The sequence below is a fragment of the Takifugu flavidus genome, chromosome 4, assembly GCF_003711565.1.
Source record: "Takifugu flavidus isolate HTHZ2018 chromosome 4, ASM371156v2, whole genome shotgun sequence".
NCBI lineage: Eukaryota > Metazoa > Chordata > Actinopteri > Tetraodontiformes > Tetraodontidae > Takifugu > Takifugu flavidus.
The window spans coordinates 18,761,731-18,781,000 of NC_079523.1; the positions used below are offsets into that span (position 1 = coordinate 18,761,731).

The 19,270-nt window shown below is 46.3% G+C and overlaps 3 protein-coding genes and 1 long non-coding RNA gene across 4 annotated transcripts; all 4 read right to left on the reverse strand.

The window, feature by feature from the left end:
• Positions 1 to 4,003, reverse strand: LOC130523595 (NACHT, LRR and PYD domains-containing protein 12-like). The gene is made up of 5 exons (XM_057028958.1): positions 3,890 to 4,003; positions 3,607 to 3,780; positions 1,607 to 1,780; positions 1,227 to 1,400; positions 1 to 696 (listed from the first exon to the last, which is right to left on the reverse strand). Exons 1-5 carry the CDS (start codon positions 3,922 to 3,924, stop codon positions 516 to 518), a joined length of 738 nt encoding a protein of 245 aa, XP_056884938.1. The 5' UTR covers positions 3,925 to 4,003; the 3' UTR covers positions 1 to 515.
• A 1,419-nt stretch (positions 4,004 to 5,422) lies between these two features.
• Positions 5,423 to 10,010, reverse strand: LOC130524019 (ribonuclease inhibitor-like). Its single transcript, XM_057029712.1, has 4 exons — positions 9,557 to 10,010; positions 8,458 to 8,634; positions 8,226 to 8,348; positions 5,423 to 5,432 (listed from the first exon to the last, which is right to left on the reverse strand). Exons 1-4 carry the CDS (start codon positions 9,658 to 9,660, stop codon positions 5,423 to 5,425), a joined length of 414 nt encoding a protein of 137 aa, XP_056885692.1. The 5' UTR covers positions 9,661 to 10,010.
• A 445-nt stretch (positions 10,011 to 10,455) lies between these two features.
• On the reverse strand, positions 10,456 to 11,940 carry LOC130523629 (uncharacterized). Its single transcript, XR_008949950.1, has 3 exons — positions 11,855 to 11,940; positions 11,472 to 11,584; positions 10,456 to 11,371 (listed from the first exon to the last, which is right to left on the reverse strand). It is a non-coding gene; the product is annotated as an uncharacterized LOC130523629 (long non-coding RNA).
• A 5,167-nt stretch (positions 11,941 to 17,107) lies between these two features.
• Positions 17,108 to 18,920, reverse strand: LOC130524284 (uncharacterized). The gene is made up of 2 exons (XM_057030282.1): positions 18,605 to 18,920; positions 17,108 to 18,464 (listed from the first exon to the last, which is right to left on the reverse strand). The coding sequence occupies exons 1-2, from the start codon at positions 18,661 to 18,663 to the stop codon at positions 17,741 to 17,743; spliced, it is 783 nt and encodes a 260-aa protein (XP_056886262.1). The 5' UTR covers positions 18,664 to 18,920; the 3' UTR covers positions 17,108 to 17,740.
• Between the last annotated feature and the right edge of the window lie 350 nt (positions 18,921 to 19,270).

Here is a 19,270-nt window from a genome sequence, read left to right on the forward strand (position 1 = left end):
GGGTGAGAGTCCTGATGTTTAGTAGCTCTTCACGGGTGTAAGAGCAGGCAGATACACAATTAACAAACAAAAATAGACAAACAAGAACGCAGCGAGACGCCAAGGCGACCGCTCTGGGCGCCATTTTGGATGATTGGATGATTGCTGGCTGCAGGTGAAACAGTAAATACTAAACCCTAAAGATTCTGAAGGCATGATGTAAAATAGTAACGTATAATACAGACATTTGAAGATACAATTAAGAGAATGTTTTCATGCTTATAAGAGTGGTCGAGGAGCCATTTAGAACTTTATAAAGATGCATTGTGTGATACCAGGAACTAATTTAACTTCAAGGCGAAGCTGCTTCTGCTTTGTCGACCATGGACTGATCTCCTGAAAGTCCACCAGCGCTTTTTAAAAACTGAATTTTTCATCTATGGAGGGAGTAGACGGCAGATGTTTCCACAGATGCTCTTCACCAGTGGTCAGTGAGTGATGCAGCAGATGAGCGGGAGTTGACTGGCTTCAACCAGCTACTGACTCAATGTCTCCAGCCCATAGTGTGGATTCTCTACGAGATCAGACAACAGCTTCACTCCTGAATCCTTCAGACTGTTGAGGCTGAGGTCCAGTTCTCTGAGATGGGAGGGATTGGACCTCAGCGCCGAGGCCAGAGAGTCACAGCTGATCTCTGATAAACTGCAGCGCCTTAATCTAAATAAAGAAGGGAAACTTTTATAAGGTTATAAGTGAAACCAGTATTAATCTGAAAGGTTAATCAAAGGCATGATCTGTAAATATTTAATTTAGTTACAGCTTAAAAAATGATAGTAATATGTAATTACCACAATTCCAACCTCTCAGGTTTGCACTGTTCCAAGGAGAATATATATTGTTCTGGCCCTCACTCTTCCCAGGTTCTCCCACCTCTTTCCCTCCCATCTCATCATGGAGATCCATCTCACCTGTGGCTCATCTTTAAAGGCACAACCTGTCTTAGATGACTTCCTGTCTCCCTCACCATCTCCCTCCTCGTTGGCTGGTGTCTACCAGGCACCCTCACCTAGTTTTGTCTAATTTTGGTTACCATCTGTCGGCTTTTTCATTGTCCTTAAATCAATTTATCATGAATAAGTGGTCCCCGTGTGGCCCTCCCTCCTGAAGGAACTGGGCACAACACACACACTCAGAAAGTGTGAGGACCCTCGGATGGAATAATGGACATTTTTGAGAATGGTGTTTACCTCAGAGTTTCCAGTCGGCAGTTTGGAAAGTGGAGAAAACCACAGAGCAGCTTCACTCCTGAATCCTGCAGCTTGTTCTCACTCAGGTCCAGTTCTCTGAGATGGGAGGGATTGGACCTCAGCGCCGAGGCCAGAGAGCCACAGCTGATCTCTGATAACCTGCAGTATTCTAATCTGAAAAATGCAGGATGAGGTTATACGGTGCAGGTCTGCATGTTATCTGCGTCAGTACTAAACCTACGTTAGTTCTTAGTTGGGTCAGACCTGAATTCACAATATTACAAGGAATTTTTTTAATGTGGTGCATCACAGCAGTGTTGAGAACAGCCTCACTTCACCATCTTAGCAGCTGGTATATAGGTAGAAAAATGAAGACTGACCTGAGCCTCTCCAGTTTACAGTTTGGACTCTCCAGTCCAGAACAGAGCCGCTTCACTCCTGAATCCTGCAACGTGTTGGAGCTCAGGTCCAGAACCCTCAGATGGGAGAGGTTGGACTTCAGAGCTGAGGCCACAGAATCACAGCTGGTCTCTGATAAACTGCAGCCACTTAGTCTAAAATAACAATTATTTTGAGAGAAGACAAATAAAAATCAACATGTACCAGAGCAAAACACAGCTTACAAGCAACAAACCTCTGGTCCTGCACCGGCTTATCTGCCGTATGTTCCTATTTTGGGTTCTTTCAGGGCGGTTGGACAAGATCTACAGCGTATGTAAAGTGTGTGTGGGTCAAAATACCTTCCAAGTTTGTGAGACCACATTTCTCAATAGCACTCAACTCTTGTCAGGAGTTGGGACAAAGCGACCCCCTCCTGACAGCTTGTGGGCGATGCTGCAGCGACCCTGCAATCCCTACACTCTCTGGTGAAACCAAATCAAAGGTTTTAGACACTGCTGGATGCTGGAAGGGTGGCTATAGTCTGGACGCATCGTTCCCCTGACTGCACATTTCTCCAACAATGATTGGCAGCTGGTGTCACTTGTTCTCCAGATGAGAGAAGGAAAGAGAGCCCCCCCACAGTGGGTTTGATTGCCCCACTGCAAGCTCAATGCTGCCAGAAAACATTGCAGGAGCATCAATTCCCCTCAGGGCATCAACAAGGACCTCAGGAAAAGGTGCAGCTGCCACCTACTAGAGACAAGCACACTGAGCTGAGATTCAAAGCCCTCTCCTCCCAAGAGAAGAGCTTGTTTGTTGGAGGCTCTTCTGGGCGATACCTGGTGCCACAGCTCCAGCTCAGCCCGTCTCTGGAGCTGAGGTGGAGCTTAGCAAGTTTCATGGTTCTCCACCACTTCCTCTCGCTGAGGACCTTCTCAGCTGGTGGTTTCTGCTCCACCTTCCAAGTTGAGCAGGTGATACTTCTGCATTCCTGCCACCAGTGTCTCTGCAGAAAGAGTCTTCTCTACTGTTTTATATTAGATTGTAGAAAATTAGGATTTTTGGTTGATGTCTTAGATGTTGTTGACTAAGAGCAGGTTTTTCTTAATAACATAGAAAGATTCGATGAGAAGAGCAAATGTATTATTTTATGAGCTACTTCCACTACTATTATATACACATACTTCCATATTGTCTTAGATTGCAAGCTGCATTTATTGCATTGTTCATAGAAAGTCATATTTGTGAGGAGAAAAACTCAAATAAGGTCATTTTCTTTAATGACCATTACAACAGAAGGAGGCGATGACAAACAGATTTATCTAAAAATGTGTGAAAACTTATGGATGGAAACCTTTTTAAAATGGTTGCATTGTGTAGAATCGGTGTAGAATCAACTTGTTGACTTCTGATTTGGACTCCAATGGAAGTGAGGTGCAACAATTGTGGATGCTGAAAGCTTCAGATCTTCATGAAGGTTTCTGTGGTTGGACTGACCTGCTGCCCCATTAAGAGGGAGGCAGGTTTGGGCTTCTGGCTGGACGAAGCCACCTAAGATGAGAATGACTGCAGGCTTTCGGTACCAAGGTTTAACAGGGTGCTCACTTCACACTTGGGCTTTTCTCTTTTTTGGGATGGCTTTTCTCAGTAGAGAAGGGGCATGGCACACTGCAGCAGCTTTCTTTTTGGGTTTTCTAGTTTTCCTTCTGATCTTTAAAAGACAGGAAGAACCATTTTTGATTGGTCTGAATGTTTGGGTGGTTTTGTGGCCAGCCTAAAATAAAACAAGACAAATCTACAACTGATACTTCCTTTCTAGTCATTGATGACCATCCTCACATGGGACAGATTTCCACAACCAATTTAATACTGCAAATCTGTCCTGTGTGGTCTTTTTTCTGAGAACTGTAACACTACGTTTATAACAAAGATCAAACATGGAAACAGTTATTGTCTAACTAGTTACACCTGGGAAAGTACTGGATCATCTCTGACTGACCTGAGAGTCTCCAGCTCACAGAGAGGATCCTGGAGAAAACCACAGAGCAGCTTCACTCCTGGATCCTTCAGCTGGTTCCCACTCAGGTCCAGAACCCTCAGATGGGAGGGATTGGACCTCAGCGCCGAGGCCAGAGAGCCACAGCTGATCTCTGATAAACTGCAGCCACTCAGCCTGGAAAAGGAATAATGGGGCAAATAAAAACACATTTCTAAATCTGAAAATGAAGAGAAAAGCAGAAAATGTAAAGAAATTTAGAAAAGACCAACAGAGGCCTCCTGACCTGAGCGTCTCCAGTCTGCAGTTTGGATGCATCATTCCAGAAGACAGTAACTTTCGTCGGCATCTGTCAGGTTTTGGTTCCTGCTTAAGCTCAGCTCCCGTAGATGAGAAGGGTTTGACGTCATTGCTGAGGCCACAACTTCCCAATGACTCTTTGAAAAGAAGACTACAGACAGTCTGTTGTGTATGAAACAAAAATAGTGGTCAAACTTTGGGTTTTCTAATCAACAGTGCTGGGAGATCACAGTCACATCAGTGCACCAGTCGCTGTTGATGTAGAAGCAGACTCCACCGCCTGCTCTCTCCCCAGAGAGCGCCAGGTCGGTCGGCCACGGAACAGCTGGAATCCCCCGAGGAGGAACAGCTGGAATCCCCCGAGGAGGAACAGCTGGAATCCCCCGAGGAGGAGCCGCTTGTCCGGTGTCTCTTTCCTGAACCAGGTTTCAGTGAAGCAGAGAACACACGAGGTGGGAGAAATCTTTAATCCGCATCAGCAACTTCAGCTCGTCCATTTTGTTACAAAGTGAGTTGGCGTGGACAGAAAGATCCCAGGCCGCCGTGCGCGCGAGCCTCTCCTGCGTAGTCTCGCCAGGGCACCGCCCGTCTTCCTCTCCTCCGCCGTCTCACCTTTTGGGCCAAAAAGTGAACCAGGTCGGCTGCAGGAGCCAGAAAAACTGGAAGTAAGTCCGTGGGGGTGAGAGTCCTGATGTTTTTAGTAGCTCTTCACGGGTGTAAGAGCAGGCAGATACACAATTAACAAACAAAAATAGACAAACAAGAACGCAGCGAGACGCCAAGGCGACCGCTCTGGGCGCCATTTTGGATGATTGGATGATTGCTGGCTGCAGGTGAAACAGTAAATACTAAACCCCTAAAGATTCTGAAGGCATGATGTAAAATAGTAACGTATAATACAGACATTTGAAGATACAATTAAGAAAATGTTTTCATGCTTATAAGAGTGGTCGAGGAGCCATTTAGAACTTTATAAAGATGCATTGTGTGATACCAGGAACTAATTTAACTTCAAGGCGAAGCTGCTTCTGCTTTGTCGACCATCGACTGATCTCCTGAAAGTCCACCAGCGCTTTTTAAAAACTGAATTTTTCATCTATGGAGGGAGTAGACGGCAGATGTTTCCACAGATGCTCTTCACCAGTGGTCAGTGAGTGATGCAGCAGATGAGCGGGAGTTGACTGGCTTCAACCAGCTACTGACTCAATGTCTCCAGCCCATAGTGTGGATTCTCTACGAGATCAGACAACAGCTTCACTCCTGAATCCTTCAGACTGTGAGGCTGAGGTCCAGTTCTCTGAGATGGGAGGGATTGGACCTCTCACGAGGCCAGAGAGTCACAGCTGATCTCTGATAAACTGCAGCGCCTTAATCTAAATAAAGAAGGGAAACTTTTATAAGGTTATAAGTGAAACCAGTATTAATCTGAAAGGTTAATCAAAGGCATGATCTGTAAATATTTAATTTAGTTACAGCTTAAAAAATGATAGTAATATGTAATTACCACAATTCCAACCTCTCAGTTTGCACTGTCCAAAGGAGAATATATATTGTTCTGGCCCTCACTCTTCCCAGGTTCTCCCACCTCTTTCCCTCCCATCTCATCATGGAGATCCATCTCACCTGTGGCTCATCTTTAAAGGCACAACCTGTCTTAGATGACTTCCTGTCTCCCTCACCATCTCCCTCCTCGTTGGCTGGTGTCTACCAGGCACCCTCACCTAGTTTTGTCTAATTTTGGTTACCATCTGTCGGCTTTTTCATTGTCCTTAAATCAATTTATCATGAATAAGTGGTCCCGTGTGGCCCTCCCTCCTGAAGGAACTGGGCACAACACACACACTCAGAAAGTGTGAGGACCCTCGGATGGAATAATGGACATTTTGAGAATGGTGTTTACCTCAGAGTTTCCAGTCGGCAGTTTGGAAAGTGGAGAAAACCACAGAGCAGCTTCACTCCTGAATCCTGCAGCTTGTTCTGACTCAGGTCCAGTTCTCTGAGATGGGAGGGATTGGACCTCAGCGCCGAGGCCAGAGAGCCACAGCTGATCTCTGATAACCTGCAGTATTCTAATCTGAAAAATGCAGGATGAGGTTATACGGTGCAGGTCTGCATGTTATCTGCGTCAGTACTAAACCTACGTTAGTTCTTAGTTGGGTCAGACCTGAATTCACGATATTACAAGGAATTTTTTTAATGTGGTGCATCACAGCAGTGTTGAGAACAGCCTCACTCAACCATCTTAGCAGCTGGTATATAGGTAGAAAAATGAAGACTGACCTGAGCGTCTCCAGTTTACAGTTTGGACTCTCCAGTCCAGAACAGAGCCGCTTCATCCTGAATCCTGCAACGTGTTGGAGCTCAGGTCCAGAACCCTCAGATGGGAGAGTTGGACTTCAGAGCTGAGGCCACAGAATCACAGCTGGTCTCTGATAAACTGCAGCCACTTAGTCTAAAATAACAATTATTTTGAGAGAAGACAAATAAAATCAACATGTACCAGAGCAAAACACAGCTTACAAGCAACAAACCTCTGGTCCTGCACCGGCTTATCTGCCGTATGTTCCTATTTTGGGTTCTTTCAGGGCGGTTGGACAAGATCTACAGCGTATGTAAAGTGTGTGTGGGTCAAAATACCTTCCAAGTTTGTGAGACCACATTTCTCAATAGCACTCAACTCTTGTCAGGAGTTGGGACAAAGCGACCCACTCCTGACAGCTTGTGGGCGATGCTGCAGCGACCCTGCAATCCCTACACTCTCTGGTGAAACCAAATCAAAGGTTTTAGACACTGCTGGATGCTGGAAGGGTGGCTATAGTCTGGACGCATCGTTCCCCTGACTGCACATTTCTCCAACAATGATTGGCAGCTGTGTCACTTGTTCTCCAGATGAGAGAAGGAAAGAGAGCCCCCCACAGTGTGTTTGATTGCCCCACTGCAAGCTCAATGCTGCCAGAAAACATTGCAGGAGCATCAATTCCCCTCAGGGCATCAACAAGGACCTCAGGAAAAGGTGCAGCTGCCACCTACTAGAGACAGCACACTGAGCTGAGATTCAAAGCCCTCTCCTCCCAAGAGAAGAGCTTGTTTGTTGGAGGCTCTTCTGGGCGATACCTGGTGCCACAGCTCCAGCTCAGCCCGTCTCTGGAGCTGAGGTGGAGCTTAGCAAGTTTCATGGTTCTCCACCACTTCCTCTCGCTGAGGACCTTCTCAGCTGGTGGTTTGCTCCACCTTCCAAGTTGAGCAGGTGATACTTCTGCATTCCTGCCACCAGTGTCTCTGCAGAAAGAGTCTTCTCTACTGTTTTTATTAGATGTAGAAAATTAGGATTTTTGGTTGATCTCTTAGATGTTGTTGACTAAGAGCAGGTTTTTCTTTAATAACATAGAAAGATTCGATGAGAAGAGCAAATGTATTATTTAATGAGCTACTTCCACTACTATTATATACACATACTTCCATATTGTCTTAGATTGCAAGCTGCATTTATTGCATCGTTCATAGAAAGTCATATTTGTGAGGAGAAAAACTCAAATAAGGTCATTTTCTTTAATGACCATTACAACAGAAGGAGGCGATGAACAAACAGATTTTATCTAAAAATGCGTGAAAACTTATGGATGGAAACCTTTTTTAAAATGGTTGCATTGTGTAGAATCGGTGTAGAATCAACTTGTTGACTTCTGATTTGGACTCCATGGAAGTGAGGTGCAACAATTGTGGATGCTGAAAGCTTCAGATCTTCATGAAGGTTTCTGTGGTTGGACTGACCTGCTGCCCTTTAAGAGGGAGGCAGGTTTGGGCTTCTGGCTGGAATGAAGCCACCTAAGATGAGAATGACTGCAGGCTTTCGGTACCAAGGTTTAACAGGGTGCTCACTTCACACTTGGGCTTTTCTCTTTTTTGGGATGGCTTTTCTCAGTAGAGAAGGGGCATGGCACACTGCAGCAGCTTTCTTTTTGGGTTTTCTAGTTTTCCTTCTGATCTTTAAAAGACAGGAAGAACCATTTTTGATTGGTCTGAATGTTGGGGCGGTTTTGTGGCCAGCCTAAAATAAAACAAGACAAATCTACAACTGATACTTCCTTTCTAGTCATTGATGACCATCCTCACATGGGACAGATTTCCACAACCAATTTAATACTGCAAATCTGTCCTGTGTGGTCTTTTTTCTGAGACCTGTAACACTACGTTTATAACAAAGATCAAACATGGAAACATTTATTGTCTAACTAGTTACACCTGGGAAAGTACTGGATCATCTCTGACTGACCTGAGAGTCTCCAGCTCACAGAGAGGATCCTGGAGAAAACACCAGCAGCTTCACTCCTGGATCCTTCAGCTGGTTCCCACTCAGGTCCAGAACCCTCAGATGGGAGGGATTGGACCTCAGCGCCGAGGCCAGAGAGCCACAGCTGATCTCTGATAAACTGCAGCCACTCAGCCTGGAAAAGGAATAATGGGGCAAATAAAAACACATTTCTAAATCTGAAAATGAAGAGAAAAGCAGAAAATGTAAAGAAATTTAGAAAAGACCAACAGAGGCCTCCTGACCTGAGCGTCTCCAGTCTGCAGTTTGGATGCATCATTGCAGAAGACAGTAACTTTACTACGGCATCTGTCAGGTTTTGGTTCCTGATTAAGCTCAGCTCCCGTAGATGAGAAGGGTTTGACGTCATTGCTGAGGCCACAACTTCCCAATGACTCGTTGAAAGAAAACTACCAGACAGTCTGTTGTGTATGAAACAAAAATAGTGAGTCAAACTTTGGGATTTCTAATCAACTTATCTGAGAATCTACCTCAACACAAATGTAGCTCATTTCCTGGAAAAGCTAAATTCAACACCGTAGAGCAACAGTTTGAACGACCATCAGATCTGAAATGCAACTGAATTATTCTCAACATTTGTCTTATTTTAGAACAGCTCATAATTACTCAATATTTAAAATGATTATAGCAAATGGTTTAAAGAAACGTGCATCTTTTTATCTGTCTATCGGCTCTTTGGATATTTTGCATTTCATCCAATTTGTACGATGGTGCGTCAAGTCTTAATTCAGCGATCCGATCGATGACATCAGAGTCTCTGGTTGCATCGATTGCCCTCAGCTTCTGTTATATCTGCCTGTTTCCCTTCAAATCATTTTCACTGCACCTTTTGTTGCTAGTGATGAAGTTGCCACCTAACGGGTGTGGAAGGCTCAAACAACTTTGTGGGTCACATAAAGGCTCCAAACGGAACCGCCACAAAGACCTAAAACACCCATTTAAACCAACGAGGCCGGCTGTTTTACGTTGAACAAATGAAGCAAAATAGTCACGTGTCATTAGTTAAAATGTGTTTTTCTGTCGTTTGAATACGATGTATACAAACAAACAAAAGTTATTTAATGACATGACAGTAATTTCATAGTCAGTTAACTTGTGGCTCCTATTATTCCTGCCTTATGTTGGTTTGTCTGGATTGACCTTTGAACTTATATCCAGCCAGTGTTGAACATTTCTGAATGAATTGGTGTTGTTTTTAATTTATGGACGCTGCAATGGAGATAAAGAATTGAAGGAATGACCACTGGAGGGGGTATTGCTACCTGACATGATCCACTCGCTTGATTTAAACGCCGATGTCCGGCCCCAAAAATCTTTACTTACTCGGCCTTCCTGCAGTTCCTCACAGCTGGAATCAGGCGACGTCGTCCCTCCTCTGAGGTGTTGTACTGCTGCAGGTTCAGCTCATCCAGAACCTCCTCTGACATCTGCAGCAGGTAGGCCAGAGCTGAACAGTGGATCTCTGACAGTCCCTCTCTGATTTCTCCCCTGACTTCAGGAACTCTTGGATCTCCTGATGGACTGACTGATCCTTCATCTCCATCAGACAGTGGAAGATGTTGATGCTTCTGTCTGGGGAGATTCCATCACTGTTCTCCTCCTTCAGGTTGTTGAGGACCTTCTGGATGGTTTCTGGGTGGCTGTTCCTCTGATCCAACAGTCCACCCAAGATCCTCTGATTGGACTCCAGAGAGAGACCATGAAGGAAGCGAACAAACAAGTCCAGGTGGCCATTTTTACTTTTGAGAGATTTCATTAGTGCTCTCCTGAGGAAGTCATCAAAGAGATGTGCTGGATCGTTATTGTAACAACCCAGCAAACCTGAAAAGGGTTTGGTTTAGAATATTTTAGGAACTGATTATAACCACTGTGTCTTTCCTGGTGTAACGGTGGAACATGTAGACGGCAGCCAGAAACTCCTGAATGCTCAGATGAACAAAGCAGTAGACTGATTTCTGGAAGATCACACTCTCTCTCTTGAAGATCTCTGTACAAACTCCTGAGTACACCGACACCTCGGAGACGTCCAGTCCACATCGCTCCAGGTCTTCTGAGTAGAACATGATGTTTCCTTTCTCCAGATGTTCAAACGCCAGCCGACCCAACTTCAGAAGGAGTTTTTATCAGCCTTAGTCAGTTCCTCTGGTCTCTGCTTTCCTCCATACTTCTGCTTCTTCCTCTTTATCTGAACCCTCAGGAAGTGTGAGTAGAGGTCAGTCAGGGTTTGGGCAGCTCTCCTCTCTGGTCTCTGGTCATCATGTCCTCCAGAACTATAGCAGTGATCCAGCAGAAAACTGGGATCAGACACATGATGTGGAGGCTCCTGGAGGCCTTGATGTGTGAGATGATTCTCTTGGACAGATCTTCATCACTGAACCTCCTCCTGAAGTACTCCTCCTTCTGGGAGTCAGTGAAGCCTCGTACTTCTGTGATCCTGTCAACACACGAGGGAGGAATCTGATAGGCTGCTGCAGGTCTGGAGGTGATCCAGATGAGAGCTGAGGGAAGCAGGTTCCCCTGGATGAGGTTCACCAGGAGCACGCAACGGACGATACTTGTGTGACATCAGAGATGAGCTGATGCTTGTTGAAACCCAGTGAAAATCTGCTTTCATCCAGGCCATCAAAGATGAACAGAAGTTTCCAGACAGTCAGATCTTCTGCTCTGATCTTCTGTAATGTTGGATGGAAAACATGAAGCAGTGAGAGAAGACTGTGCTGCTCATCTCTGATCAAGTTCAGCTCCCTGCATGAGAGCGGAAGCACCAGACTGATGTCTTGGTTCTCCAAACCTTCTGCCCAGTCCAGACTGAACTTCTGCACTGAGAGGTTTTTCCAACGCCGGCGACACCGTTGGTCAGAACCACTCTGATGTGTCTCTGTTGCTCAGATAAGACTTTGAAGATGTCCTGGCACTTGATTGGAGTGTCCTGGATGTTCTTCTTGGAGGTTCTCTCAAGCTGTCTCACCTCATGTTGTGTGTCCACCTCCTCACTTTGTCCCTCAGTGATGTAGAGCTCAGTGTAGATCTTGTTCAGCAGGGTTCCACTTCCTGCTTCATGAGTTCCTTCAGTCACATGTTCACATCTTCTCTTCAGACTCATCTTATGACCTTCTATCACCTCCTGCAGATCACTTCCTGAACATAAGTAAACCAATGATTTCCATCTATAATAAATCATCAACACAACTACAAATTCATGACATCACAAGTTAAATCTCATATTGAACAGTTTTACTTTGTTTGGGCTTCATTTCAGCATCTCCAGATCTGCTTCCAGATTGTGAACAAGAGGACTCTCCTGGTGGAGCTGACTGGTCCCAGTTTGATAGGATGTGCTCCCCCCTCTCACTATGAAACACATCTCTATTAGTCCTTTGATTTATAGGATGAAAGAACCTGATCAAGACTCAATATTGTTCCAGCATTTATGTCTGAATTCATCTTTCAGTTTAAACCTGATTCTTGTTTCTAATCAACAATATTCACATTAAGTCTGTAACTATATGACTGTCTGAGGTTTAAGTGTTAAACATCTCCAATAATAAACTCACAACCTGCTGCTGTTAATGTGACTAACAGCTGCCACACAAACACATCATCACGCTTTAGTTTTCTTACATTTCCTCTGAACTTCTGAAGTCTATTCCTCCACCTTTGGAGTGGTCACTCTTCAGGGACACCAGCTGGGCACTGTGGACTCTGCTCTGTCCTCGTCCATCCTGAGGAAACATCAGAAATAGTGATGAGACTGTGATGAAGGTAAATAATCTGTAGAGGTTGTAGTTAAATAATCCCAATTCACTGCATTTTTATCAAACAGGAACATTTCTAATCCATTCTGGATAACAAAAGAATCATAAATCTGATGTCTGTATATCATTTTCATGTTTTCAGAGTTTAAGCTGCTTTTTTTAACTGTTCCCTGCAGTGAGAAAAGAACTGGCACCTTTTCCAGCCCCTCATCCTGCAGCACTGAATGTGCTCTAAAGTTCTTTCCAGAGCAAACGTCTCTGCACTTGCAGCAACATGTTGTAGTCATGGATCCGTGAGGAGAACCGGATACAGGAAACGCCCCCACTTTGATCCCAAAACCCAACTGGTGGCCAACGGTGGTCCGGCAACGACGGGGACGCTGGTCCATCGGGCCGACAACACTGGTTTTCCACAGGCCAACATGGTGAAAGGACTGTCTTCAGCTCAGCCACTAAATTATCTGGTGCTACATAAACATACTAGTCAGGACTTTTTAACTTCCCTCCTTTGTTCCCTCTTCAATTATTTCTATGATCCAAGTCCTCAAAGATCACTGCTCTATTTAAAAGAGATGAAAGAAATGACACCCACTCCTGCATTTCTTTCACAGTGGTTCCACAACATAGAACAATAAACCACTGTGAGAAAACGTGCAACATGAACCCAAAATCCTGTTGGTGTCCTGTGATCTGTGTGGATTTTATTTAGTATTATTGTCTTAAATTGGTCCGGCTGAGAGATGCTAACTTGCACACGATTAGATTTGACAGGTAATACCAAATATCCAGCTGTGACCTGGACTGTTGAACAGCTCTAATAACTCTAAGAGCTTTTCACCTGTCACAAAATGTTGTTAATACTGTTAAGACTCTTAACAACGTTAACAGCAATATCATTTACACTCAGCTTGTCGCTTTCCTGCTTCGTCTGACAGAATACTTTCACTTAACTTTTAAAACCTAATCAACAGCTTTATGGCGTATATATTACTACCATTAAAGCTTCTGGGAGGGTTTAAAGTTTCTTTTTGATCAGTAGCAAAGAGCAGAAAAATAAACTAAACTTCACTTAGAAAGACTATTCAACTATAACTAAAGCCAGACTATAAGAAAGTTAAATAAGACCGATTCATTTATAATGTATAACGATGTTTTGTGCTAAAACTAAATATGAAGTCTAGTTGAATTTTCTTCAAGAATCTTCAGCTCTTCAATAGTCACAAAATGTTTTCAAATCTTGATTTTATCTCCAAACAAACTGTCAATTCTTTTCAATAATGCTCTTCGTTTCCACTCACCTTGTCGGTCTTCAGTCTTCCTGCTTAGTCTGAAAGGAATACTTTTAAAAACTGGTTTGTTGGGTTCCCAGTTTCTGGGACCGTTGTTGCGGGTGTCTACCTGCAGGGGGCGTGGAGGAGCCGCTCATCAGCCACAGCTGGCCCCGCAGACACACGCACCTGCGGTCTCTCTTCAATCTCCCGTTAGATTTAAGGACAGAACTCCCGTCTGCCAGCGGCGGAGGGTTTTCATCGCCAAACCCTGACTTCTGTGGCTTGACTATTTTTGAGAGTTTTCCTAGCGGACTTGTTTTGGACTCTCTCGAGGTCTCTCCGCCTCTCTGTGAACGCGGACCGAACTGTTCTTGTTCACTTTAAAATAAAGACGCTTTTCGGACACCATTCTCCGCCATTATTCAACCTGGTTAAATAAATAAGATTTATGATGCTTGACAGATTTTAAAGACTTGTAAAAGCAGCATATTTCTGCAGCCCTGGAGTCCAGGAGGAGCAGCAGAGGTCAGAATGTGTCGGAGCGCGTTTAACTATTGTCTGCAGTTCCACGTGTGTCCACCGGGTGGCGGTAAAGCACCACATGATATTTCTCTTTTTGGAACTTCTTCAGCTGCGTTGAGCTTTAAATCTTCACCTGTCGCTCCCTTTAAGCTCTAAACTTTGCGGTTCTGTGTGTAGTTTGTTGGTTTGATATTTTTGATGAATCTGATGACGATGAGTGAAACTGTCAATGACCAATAGAAAGTTCGTCCATTGTTCTACTGCGTCACACATTTTCATTATTTGTCATTTTTGGGTCTAAACTGGACCAGTTCTGTGAGCTGTTTTGCTTTTTCTGTGGACCAGATGTTCCAGGCAGGTTCCATCATCGGACACAGACGGAGACAGGTCACGTGACAACAGTCAGCCTTTAGTTCTTTATTACAGGAGGATCTGGTTTATATACAGACACGTATCTGCAAAATACTAAAAAGTCTATGAACCCAAAGTACTAAAAAGTCTACATCCACGCACACGCGTGTATTAAGTGTTTATACACACGTGTGCGCGTACGTGCACACTGTATATTCATCTAATAACTGTTAGTTTCTAAAAACACCAAAGTAGAGTCACTGAGGCACGGCTTCACCTCCTTTACACCGAGGTTTCCCTGAGCAGGTGTGATGAACTGTTGCAGAAGGAAAAGCATGGAACATGTTAATAACCGGACACAAAAACACTCAGGTTTATTGTCTGACGGCATCAGTGTCTCTGGTTGCATCTGTCTGAGGAGCATTGTGAAACCAGGAGCAGTGTAAATGAGGGGGGGGGGGGGGGGCAGTGAGTGGATGCTGCATTCATCAAACACACAATAGTCAGAAGAGAGAGAAGGAAGAACAGAAGCCCGTGTTCCTCAGTGTTGGTGTGGAGACGCCTGTTTTGGAGGAGCAGGAAGCAGGCTGGACTCTTCCAGCTGGCTTTAATGCCACTTCTCTTCTGAGAACCTCCCAGCAGCTTTCTCCCACCATCTTTTTACGCTGAAGGGTTTGATCATTTCAGGTCAGATGTTCTTGGACTGAGGTTAAAAATGTTTGTTCTTGTGCTCGGAGCGAACCGACGATCCTCTAAAGTCAGGCATCCTAAAGGGGGATGTTTTCTGAGGCCTGGAGGCTTTAAAGTGGCGCTTTTACCCACTTGTCCTCGTTCTGTGGGAAACTTGATCCAAAAAACCTTTTCTGGAGCTTCATGTTCTGCTTTTTTGAAGGAATGAAATGGTTTCATCAGCGCTGCCGGGGCTGAGCAGGCTTCATAATCTGAAGCTCTGAGATCCTTTAAAGATCCTGGAATCAGCAGATGGGGGTTTGATCAAAAACTGTAAGAATCAGTCAAGCATCAAATCTTGACTCAGTCCAAGCGCGTGAACCAGTCCATCCAGAGCTGATTATGGCTCAGCCAGGAGGAGGAAAGCACGGCCTGGGGGGTTCATATGGAGCAGGCACACTCTGGCTCTATTGCTACTGAAAACAGCCCTTCAGCACAGCAGCCTGAAATACAGTTCTGGAGAACACCTGTTCCCAACAGAAACTGTTTAAAACGGGACCAGTCAAGATGCCGGCGGCGTGACCACGACCACGGGGAGAGAGGGGGGGGGGGGGCAGAGGACAGGTATAACGCCGCTGCGACCACCGATCACCTGGAAACAACAAAAACCCAGCAGCTTGGACCCAATATGGCAGCGTGTTTCCTCAGAAACGCTCCTCAAACTCTCCCCACAGCTTCATTGCTAAACAGGATTTGGTTTTTTGTCCGTGCTAAATGGAAAGTGTTTGTCCTTTGGTGGTCCAACAGGACCACGATTTGGATGGATGGAAGATTTGATGTTATTGAGAAGAAAAACAGCTGAAAAATGGAAGCGGAGATGTTTAGAGCACCACCAGAGTTCAGAAAGAGTTTCTAATCAAACACCGCCTGTTGGGAATGATGAATGGATGCATTTTTATTTAATTTAGACTAATTTAGACTAATTTTAAAATCCTTTATGCCAGTTCATAGAGCGCGTGCACACCCCACCACTAGCAAAGATGATATCCAAACAGCCAAAATAAATGGAGTCAAAAGAAATCATTAAAGCTCATATGTCAGAGTCAACAGGTCGAGGGGTTTTCCATGGCCCCCGGGAGATATTGATTTATTATTAGAACCGGCCCGCAGGCCACAGATGTTTTACACAGGCCAATACTACATTTCCCACAATGCAACGGTGACAGTCTGAGCGGGAGGTGGCTTCATTTCATTATTTATCAGTAGTCATTAGCATAACAGCAAAAGTTACTTTCAGATACCCTAAAATGGCAAAAGGGAAGGTGGACACTGAGAACCGGGGGTTCAAACAAGGTGGGAGTGGGAGCACATGTTCACGGAGGCAGCTGGGAAACCTGGGTGTCTTCTGAGTGGAGAAAGGGTGGCGGTAATGAAAGAATATCATCTGAGACGCCATCATGAAGCTAAACACAGCCGATCTGTCTCTGAGCTTTTTCCTCCTCCACACGCTTTTGGTGGCCTCCAGCTCCCTCTGGAAAAACTCTGACGCGGCAAATTGTTCAAAGGGCATTCTGGGGTCAGAGAGTCCCTCAGCAGCATAAGTCTGATGCACCTTCCTTGAGCAGTAGAAGTAGCGAACAGGACCCTGCTGATAGAAAAAGTGGATGGAAGATCCACCGTCCCATACGGAGACTTGGGCTGTCCACAGGCCAGACAGGGTTTCGTCTGTCTCATCTTCTGCTCTGGTCGCTGCTGCTGCTGCTCCATCTCTAGAATGCCCTGCACAACTTTTTCAATGGAATCCTGCATCAGAGGCGTGGGCAGGGCGGCTGTGGGAGGAGTGACAACAGCCGTCTCCATGGCGACTACAGGAACGCTGGTTGTTTTGCTCCCCTCTGTCAAGGAGTACCACAGCTGTTGAGTCTCCAGGAGCTTCTCTGGGCTGGTGTTCAGAGAAGAACTGGTGTTCAACAGCTTTGCCAGATGCTTCACATAGCGGGATATGTGAAACCTGGTTGTGGGGCGGAGCGAGCTGTTCGGATCGGCCGCAGACCGATGGACCATGTCTGCGTAGTCTCGATCCACAAGCCTCAGGATGTCCTTGTCCCCATGATGATACTGCAGCAAACTATCAATAGCGTCTTTCATGGGAAGAGTCCAGCGTGTGTGGTCCAAGACAAACACTCCACCACCAGTCTTCATGGGTCCAGTGCAGGCGCTCCTCGGCGAGGACTTCAGCGGCAGGGGCAAAGCTCCAGAGACGTCTGGAACACAAACAAAGCAATAATGCATCCTTAGTACTCATATTATCGCGATATGGGCTATTGAGAAAACACATTAATATCCATCCCTTAATAACAGAAAGTGTAATATTTAACACATCAAAAGATTGAGATACACTGACCACAACCTAACTAAATCTATTTATTTTCAATCATTCGAACGCCTTAATTCCAACATGCCGCTCTGAAAAACACGATTATCGTTGACCCGCCCACTGATCTTTCAGGATCCTGGTCATCCTCTGCTGGAATCTCCTTTACACGTCCAGCAGCAGAGAGATGGAAGCTGACAGGTGGCGCAGGGGGAAAGCGACGGCACAGCAGTCGCTGTTGCCCAGCTGGAGGAAGGTGTTGCGCCAGGAGCATCGTCTGGAGCGGGAGGGGGCACGAGAGCCCAAGGCGGATCCCTCTTCTGCATTTTGTGTTTGTCCCAGTCCAGAGGGAGCGGACGGCAGCCCGGTTCTCTGGACTCCAGCCCAAACCTTTCTCCAGTGTCTCTGTCAGAGAGGCGGAACGCAGGGCACTTGTCTTGTCCCGTCACTGCCATGGAAGCAGAGTTCAACTCCCACATTGAGGCAGGGTCAAAGACAGCAGGGAGGACGGCGCCGGGCTTCTTCATGTCTACCGGTCGCTGAAAGTTCCACCGCACAACGCCGGTCATGGCCTGGGCCTGGAACAGTTCAGGGAGACCTGCGTACCCGTGACCCACTGGGCCTGCTGGAAATGGTAGCCCTCCTGCTGAGATGTACCACGGACAGGGATCCAGACGGGGACTTTGGCCCCTTCGCCCGCTACGTGGTTTAGCTGAAGGGTCCCTCCGTCCCTGTACATTATCCCCTCAGACAGTTCTGGGTCACTGAGGCAACCACGGAGGATGTGAACCCTCTGAACGCGCCACGTCTTCAGAATGGATGGCTTGAAGAGTGGGACATGGTTAGGGTCCGTGGCCAGGTGAAAGTGCTGCACAACTCTCTCCACTCTCTCCAGCAGCTCGCTGGGTTGTGGAATTTTAGTTCTGCAGTGCTCTCGGACGTGCCGTTTGGTGGGGTTGGCTGGACGGATTCCGCAGAACTCGGAGGCATCACGGAGCCTCTTCAGGTCTTCCTGATCGACCACAGAGAAGGCGGCAGAAAGGAGCGGGCAGAAAAGGCTGAACAGAGGATGGTGCTCAGAGGTGCACTCTCGTCCAAAGCGCCTCATACAGTGAAACCAGTCTGGCTTCACAACGCTGCTGCTGTTGTAATGTGCCCGTGAGGCGCAGGTGTTGGTCAGCGCTCCAGAGGTGGCTCCTGCAACAATGGAAGGGGTGGTCTTCCAGGCATCCCAGCACAGATGTTCACCAGGGACGCAGTCCGGGATCTTAAATGGAGCGCAGCAATCCCTAAATGCGAGGCAGAGACATAGAAATATGAGCTCTAAAGGAAGAATTGTAACATTAAATACATTTCTTCAAAGACAATGACTTGCAGAGAGCATTTTTCAGTTTGAATGACGGCAAACAAAGAAGATGGCTGATCTCACCTGTCCATCCAGTGGTAGTCGGCCTTTTCCACCCCAGCGTGGCTGTACCTCTGGGCCATTCCTTGCTACATCTCGGATGCAGGGACCTTTCTGTCTCAGCCTGAACCATCACCCAGGACACAATGAGCCAGTTCTCATTCATCACTGCGAAACTGGACATGGCTCCAGATGCCAGTGTCACCTTCCTCGCCATCTTCCTCGTGTGGTCCGACCTGAAAACCTGCCCCAACGTGCCCTGGAGGAGCTTGGTCAGAGACGGCTGTTGACGCTTGAACTCATCCAGCAGGCAGTCAGTCAGGTAGAATCCGGACACAGACACCCCCACCCCAACCTTCTTGGTCCTCGTATACCCGAAAGCACGTGGCCGATCTTCCATCCTCCGTACTGGCCGATGGTTCTCTGTCCGTACGCCCCAGCCTCGGCCTCCCTGACGTTCTGTACAGCGTGCAGATATGCCAGGTGAGCTCGTTCATACTTGAGGTGCATGAGCTCATTCACCTGGTTCGCCATATCGGTCGGTGACTTGCCAGAACGCCGCAGTTCATCCATTACCGACTTGCACGCAGCCTTCTTGTAAGTCAGGAATGCAGGCAAAAGGTTAGTAAAGCGCACGGGCAGCTTCTCCACCCATGGAGGGTTGTCAGCGGACCAGTTCCTGCGACAGGC

Excerpts from the sequence above, each read along its gene's own strand:
- LOC130523595 (XM_057028958.1), bottom strand. The coding sequence starts at position 3,924 with ATGATGCATCCAAACTGCAGACTGGAGACGCTCAG. Across the intron at positions 3,781-3,889 it reads TGCAGACTGGAGACGCTCAG|GCTGAGTGGCTGCAGTTTAT; the intron begins GTCAGGAGGCCT and ends TTCCTTTTCCAG. Across the intron at positions 1,781-3,606 it reads TGTGAGCTGGAGACTCTCAG|ACTAAGTGGCTGCAGTTTAT; the intron begins GTCAGTCAGAGA and ends TTGTTATTTTAG.
- LOC130524019 (XM_057029712.1), bottom strand. The coding sequence starts at position 9,660 with ATGTCAGAGGAGGTTCTGGATGAGCTGAACCTGCAGCAGTACAACACC. Across the intron at positions 8,635-9,556 it reads AGGAACTGCAGGAAGGCCGA|ACTGTCTGGTAGTTTTCTTT; the intron begins GTAAGTAAAGAT and ends CATACACAACAG. Across the intron at positions 8,349-8,457 it reads TGCAGACTGGAGACGCTCAG|GCTGAGTGGCTGCAGTTTAT; the intron begins GTCAGGAGGCCT and ends TTCCTTTTCCAG.
- LOC130524284 (XM_057030282.1), bottom strand. The coding sequence starts at position 18,663 with ATGGCCCAGAGGTACAGCCACGCTGGGGTGGAAAAGGCCGACTACCAC. Across the intron at positions 18,465-18,604 it reads GACTACCACTGGATGGACAG|GGATTGCTGCGCTCCATTTA; the intron begins GTGAGATCAGCC and ends CCTCGCATTTAG.